Consider the following 5,700-nt stretch of genomic DNA (forward strand, 5'->3'; position numbering starts at 1 on the left):
CCGGTAGGACGGGGAGGAAGGGAGGGAGGGAGGAGAGGTGAGGAGACGAGGGGGCAAGGGAGACCGGAGGGGGTGGGGGGAGGGAAGGAAGAAAAGGGATAGAGGAAAGGAGCAGGGCAGAAGGGAGGAGGGAGGGAGGGGAAGGCAGGACATGCGTCCTCCATATTTCGGGCTATAAAAGAGAACACATGTTCAGATACGATCTTTGTCTTTGTGTTGAGACGGCCCCGTGATCCTGGAGAGTCCGAGTCGTCCGGCAACCGAGGGCGACAACGTGATTCTGCGCTGTACAACCCAGGAGGATCTGACCTCTGACCCCTCAGCCGACTTCTACAAGGACGGCGCCCTCGTCGGGACCGAGCCTACGAGAGAGATGACCCTCCACGGCGTCTCCGCGGGCGATGAGGGCCTCTACGGGTGCAGGGTCTCTGGCCTCGGAGAGTCACCGCAGAGCTGGGTTAGGGTCGAAGGTCTGTCTGTTATCCGTGATTTCTCTCACCCGGATTTGACGAGGAGCGTCACCTGCACACACAAAGACCAGTCTAGGAGTTAGGAAACGGTCATGGAGCTTGCAGGAAGCGTAGGAGCTAGATGAAACGTCATGGAGTTAGGAGACAGTGGGAGAGCAAGGAGGCAGATCAGGGGCCCGTCTAGGAGCTAGGACACCGTCAAGGCGCCAGGCGACCGTCGCAGAGCTGGTAACCAGTCTTGGAGCTCGGATACGGTGTGGGAGCTCAGAGGTAGCCTCGGACCGAAACTACTGCGCATGCTCAAGGTTTACTCAAGGCCCCTTACATGAGCGAGCGAACGCACCTGGCTTCTAGCGGTGGACGAGGTGTTTTTCCCGCCGCCGCTGGTGCTTTGCGGGGATTGGGGTGGCCAGTCACACAGGGAGACTTGAGGTGTTGATATTACATTGTCTGGCAAATGATGGCACCGCCAACCTCAGTTTCTCTGTGTCCTTAGCCCCGCCCCTCTCTCCGGGTCACAACATCCTGTCCGTTCCAAGGCTGGTGTCTCATGTGATAGTGGGGATTCCCTTCCTGGTGACCACAGTCCTGTTGGCCCTCATCTACTACGGAGACCGAGCTACTGGTAAGAACTGATACAACAGTATTATACTGTAATTAAAGTACTATTTTACAACTGCAAATATTGTAGTACTATGTTGCTACTTCAGTTCTATAGTACAATGTGGACTACAGTACTGCATTAGTGCAACTGCAGCGGCTGATATACAAAATATAAGATACGTTAAGATAACACTTTGTTGATCCCTGATCCTACGGGCAAATAAGGGAATACAGGAAATAACTCTACTGCCACGATGTTACGAGTGAACTACACAAAGAAGTACTTTAGTATACTATATTAAAGCATCATTTTGCGTTGTGTGATTCAGCTCGGCGAGCCAATCAGAAGAGGAGCATCTCCCACCGCGTCGTCATGGACATGGCGCCATGACCAGTGACATCATGCCTCCATCAGATGCTTGGACTTCCACTGCATATTCCAGTTTGAAGTTGGGTTTGAACTCAAACCTGCCCCTTTATTGTCTCTTTATTTGATGAATTTTGAATATTTTTAGCTGTAGGAATAAGAACATGTGTATGTAGTATATATTAGTATATGCAGTAGTTAGACAGACATAAGTGTTGATGAAAAGATGCGGTGAAAAAATTATAGACATGCAGACTGACAGAATTCTAAAAGTACTAAATACTTTTTATTTTTTCTGTATGATTATCAGATGATTATATTTCAGCACCTTGTAACATTTGCTTTTAAAAACCTAATAAGATTATTATTATTATTATTATTATTATTATTATTATTATTAATAATAACAATAGAGTTGGAACCCTATTGTTATTGTTTGGTTTTGAACTATTATTATTCTTTGTGGCATTTTTCGGGCTAAAGGTGTTGGGAACATGACAACCGCCGGACCCATGGACACGGTTGAGGTCTCTGAGCTAGGAACTGGTGAAAAACCGATGAAAAACTGACCCTAAGTCGGTGGTGGAGAGAGATGAGTTTGTGGAATGGGACGCTTTGTGACATCATCATCCAATTAGTTATAATGTGCAGGTTGATTTGCACTGTGCGAGCTACGTGGTGCATCGATTCCATCGTGGTTAAAAAACTGCACGTGTGTGTGTGTGTATCGTCTAACCCGTTTGACGTGGGCGGGGCTTTCGCTTTATATGATGCGTTTCATGTACTCGAAACACATCGGAAAACTAGGAAAAGTAAATCAATAATCACAAAAAGTCCTCACCGTGTCATTCCGTCACTACGTGATTGTTGCACGACATGGCGGCCTGTCCCACCGTCACTGAGAGGGCAGCTCTATTTCCACAGACAACACGTGAGTTATAGCAAAGAAAAGTTGTGGTTTACAGGGAAACATGGACGGTTGTTCAAAAGACAGGGGGGGTTTGCGCCATTTGGAGCAAGAATTTGTGAAAAACTGTTGTAGTTTAACCGCAAGTAGAAGAACGTTGGTGCAATTCGAAGCGTTCAGGAATGGCGCGCTGTGACATCATCATCCGAAGTTATACAACTCCAAGCTTTGTCTCTCGGAAGTCATTTGCATCCAGTGACCTGCGCCTCGTGGACTGCATAGCGTTTGCTTCGTGGAGACAGACAAATTGAGCCGATGCTGCGTTTCAAGGAAACTTGGAAAACTGGGACTTGTACTGCACTTTACAAAGCCCCCGAAAACGATAATCGGTCAGGGGAGGTGTTTTTCGTACAGCGGGAAGTTCTAAGAACCTTTGTGATCAGTTGTGAGCGATTGTAATTGTTCAAACACCGTTCTTGAGGGACATTTACGCTTAACGACACAAGAGGAACATTCAGCGACTTCAGTGCAATACAAAGTGTTTAACAGAACATCTGAAACCTGACTAAACTGGTGCCCGTGTATTGCTGCCTGCAGCCATATTTAGGGGTCCAGCCCGTTGGGTTACGCCTTGTTTGAACCGGTATGTCACAAACATCTCGTAGTTGAAGTTTGATCCAAATCGATCCACATACGGAGCAGAAACTAATGAAACACCAACCAAATTTGATCCATCTGTTTCCAACCCGGCTATAGCCATCTCGAACACAACAATGACAGAAGCTACAAACTCAGTTAGGGTGTAATTTAAACTGCTACGTCACAAGCATCTTGTGGTTTAAGTTTCATTCAAATCGATCCGCATAGATATTATTGAAAAACCAAACAACTTTGACCCCAAGTATTCAGCTGGTCCTGCTTAACTGACACGTCACTATTAAAAAAAATAAACCAAATGAGGTTTACAATAGCCTTTTGAAACTTTATGATTTCATCATATAATTTAATTATTAATTACTACTAAGATAAGAGATAAGATAAAAAAAACAAAACTTGATTAATCCCCAAAGGGAAATTCCTGGCCTGACCAAACACACATAATGTTGTTTTTTGAATGATTTACAATATGTTTACATATAGATACACACATACATAAACACATATTGTGTATATACATATAAAAGAAGTACTGTACTATATAAATATATATGGAATAAAAATATAATTTAAATTGAATTTAACTTAGTGCAAGGTACTTAAAAGTGGAAATTAAACGTGAAGAAAATGTAAAATGTGCATTGTGATCTTTATAAATACTGTGATATTTGTTTGTTTTATTTTGTCCAGCTATTTTGGACAACTGTTGAATAAAACAATTATCCGACTTGTTTTGTCATTTGTTGTCCAAATTTTTCAACTGACTCTACTTTACAACTTACAAACAGTGTTAAGACTGTAAGCTCAGCTATTTGTAAATGTTATTTAGAACGGACCTATCTTATATGACACCTGTGTCACTTTAGAAATGAAAGCTACGTTCTCAGAGCATGTTCATTGTAGTGATCAAAGCCACTGTCCATCAGCGCCAACAATAAACAAGGACAGCCAGCGAGGGGCAGCCTATAATGATTTCAATAACGGTATCAAATGCATTCTCATACATGGCAGTACGACCTAAAGTGTCTCACAACCCAACCATAACCCAGACATCAAAACAAGCCAAAGTGCATTGAAAAAAATGCACGTGTGGTAGAGATGGACGCTTCGGACACGGGGGTAGGAGCGGTACTGTCTCAGCGTTCTCCAACCGACGGTAAGCTCCACCCCTGTGCCTTTCTCTCCCGCATTCACCCCACCCGAGCGCAATTATGACGTGGGCAACCGGGAACTCCTGGCCGTCAAACTAGCCCTGGAGGAGTGGCGCCACTGGCTTGAGGGAGCAATCCACCCCTTCGTCGTCTGGACCGATCATAAGAACTTGGCCTATATCCGGATGGCGAAGCGGCTCAACTCTGCTAGGCCCACGGCCTCCCAGCGCCACAAGAGGCCGCTCTTGCCCCATCTGCAGCTCCCTCCTTGAGCCTATTGCACATACCTGGGATCAATAACCTGCATCACTCCACACAGTATTTAGTCTCCAACTTCCCAGTCATTCTTTGCCAACTAGCTTACCCGAGTTGTACAGCTCCTGGTTCCAAGTTCCTAGCGCCAAGTTCCTAGCTCCAAGTTCCTAGCTCCTCGTGCTTGTTTCAAGTCCCTAGTTTATGTCTCTTTGTTTCGTCTTCCCCTTACCTGCTTGTCTCCGCTCGTCGACCCAGTCTGTCAGTCCATCTCCAGCCAGCCCGGTTTACCTGCTTGTCTCCGCTCGTTGACGAAGGCTGTCCATCCTTCTCCATCCAGCCCGGTTCCCCGTCTCTCCACCCGGATCCTGGACCCTTCCTCCCGGTCATCATCCCTGCCCAGCCCTGCTCCATCCCTACCTGACCGGGTCCCCCTGCCCAGCTCCACTGTGTGGGCTAATAAACATCCTTTGTCTGCCTCCTGTCTCCCCGTGTCGTGCGTTTGGGTCTCTCCTAGCCCTGGTTGTGACAGGAAACAGCCGTTGGTTTGACAGAAATCCATATTTCTGACGCACACACCTCGAACTGTCCGTACGTGTGTGCGCGCGCCTGTGCAGCAAATTCAAATGTAATATCTGCCCATAATGTGTGGGGTGCAGGGGGCATTGCCGTTTTGAGTCCATATCTGGCAAAAAATAGGCGACGGAAACTAAATCTAAAACCAGAGGAAGAGCAGCACAAGCTCTAACTAAATCCAACAAGTGTATTTAAGACGTGCTCTTTGCACTTCGCCTTCATTCAATAATTATCACACTTTCTGGTCTTGTACAACCAAGATTCCACTACTGTTTAGTAACCTGATTAATGAAGACCTCTCAACTTATATAGTGATTCATGAATCAAATACATTATTAGGGCTCCATCCCGAAGGGTGGAAACTATTGTTTTTGCTCTCATTCTTCTGCCATTATCACCATTTCAAACTGTGTGGCCCTCAGAAACCACTAAACCCACTGACACCAATGAATACGATTTGTATTCTGCGCAGCCCACACATGCTGTCGTCCAAGTTTGAGTCGCGTTGCACTATATCTGTAGGAGTAGTTAGTAATAAAAAGGCGTTTGTCAACTCCCTCGAACGAGCTGAGGCAATGAAAAATTACATTTTCTTTTTCATTAAATCTTATGTTTTGCAAATTATTTGGCAGCCCACTTGCAATACCCTTGCAGCCTACCAGTGGGATGCAGCCCACAGGTTGGGAATATCTGATCATAATTATTTATATAATTCTT

At 45.5% G+C, this 5,700-nt stretch overlaps 1 protein-coding gene across 1 annotated transcript in view; it reads left to right on the forward strand.

The window, feature by feature from the left end:
* LOC307247032 (uncharacterized protein) overlaps window positions 1-3,660 on the forward strand; it is a 4,630-nt gene extending 970 nt beyond the window's left edge. Inside the window, exons 3-6 of the mRNA XM_080023087.1 lie at window positions 1-3; window positions 222-470; window positions 967-1,095; window positions 1,403-3,660. The exon at window positions 1-3 is cut by the window's left edge and continues 139 nt beyond it. Of these exons, the coding sequence (XP_079879213.1) occupies window positions 1-3; window positions 222-470; window positions 967-1,095; window positions 1,403-1,464 (443 nt within the window). The 3' untranslated portion in view covers window positions 1,465-3,660. The remainder of the gene's footprint in view (window positions 4-221; window positions 471-966; window positions 1,096-1,402) is intronic.
* The last annotated feature ends 2,040 nt before the right edge of the window (window positions 3,661-5,700 follow it).

The sequence above is a fragment of the Zeus faber genome, assembly GCF_960531495.2.
Source record: "Zeus faber genome assembly, chromosome: 22".
Classification (NCBI taxonomy): Eukaryota; Metazoa; Chordata; class Actinopteri; order Zeiformes; family Zeidae; genus Zeus; species Zeus faber.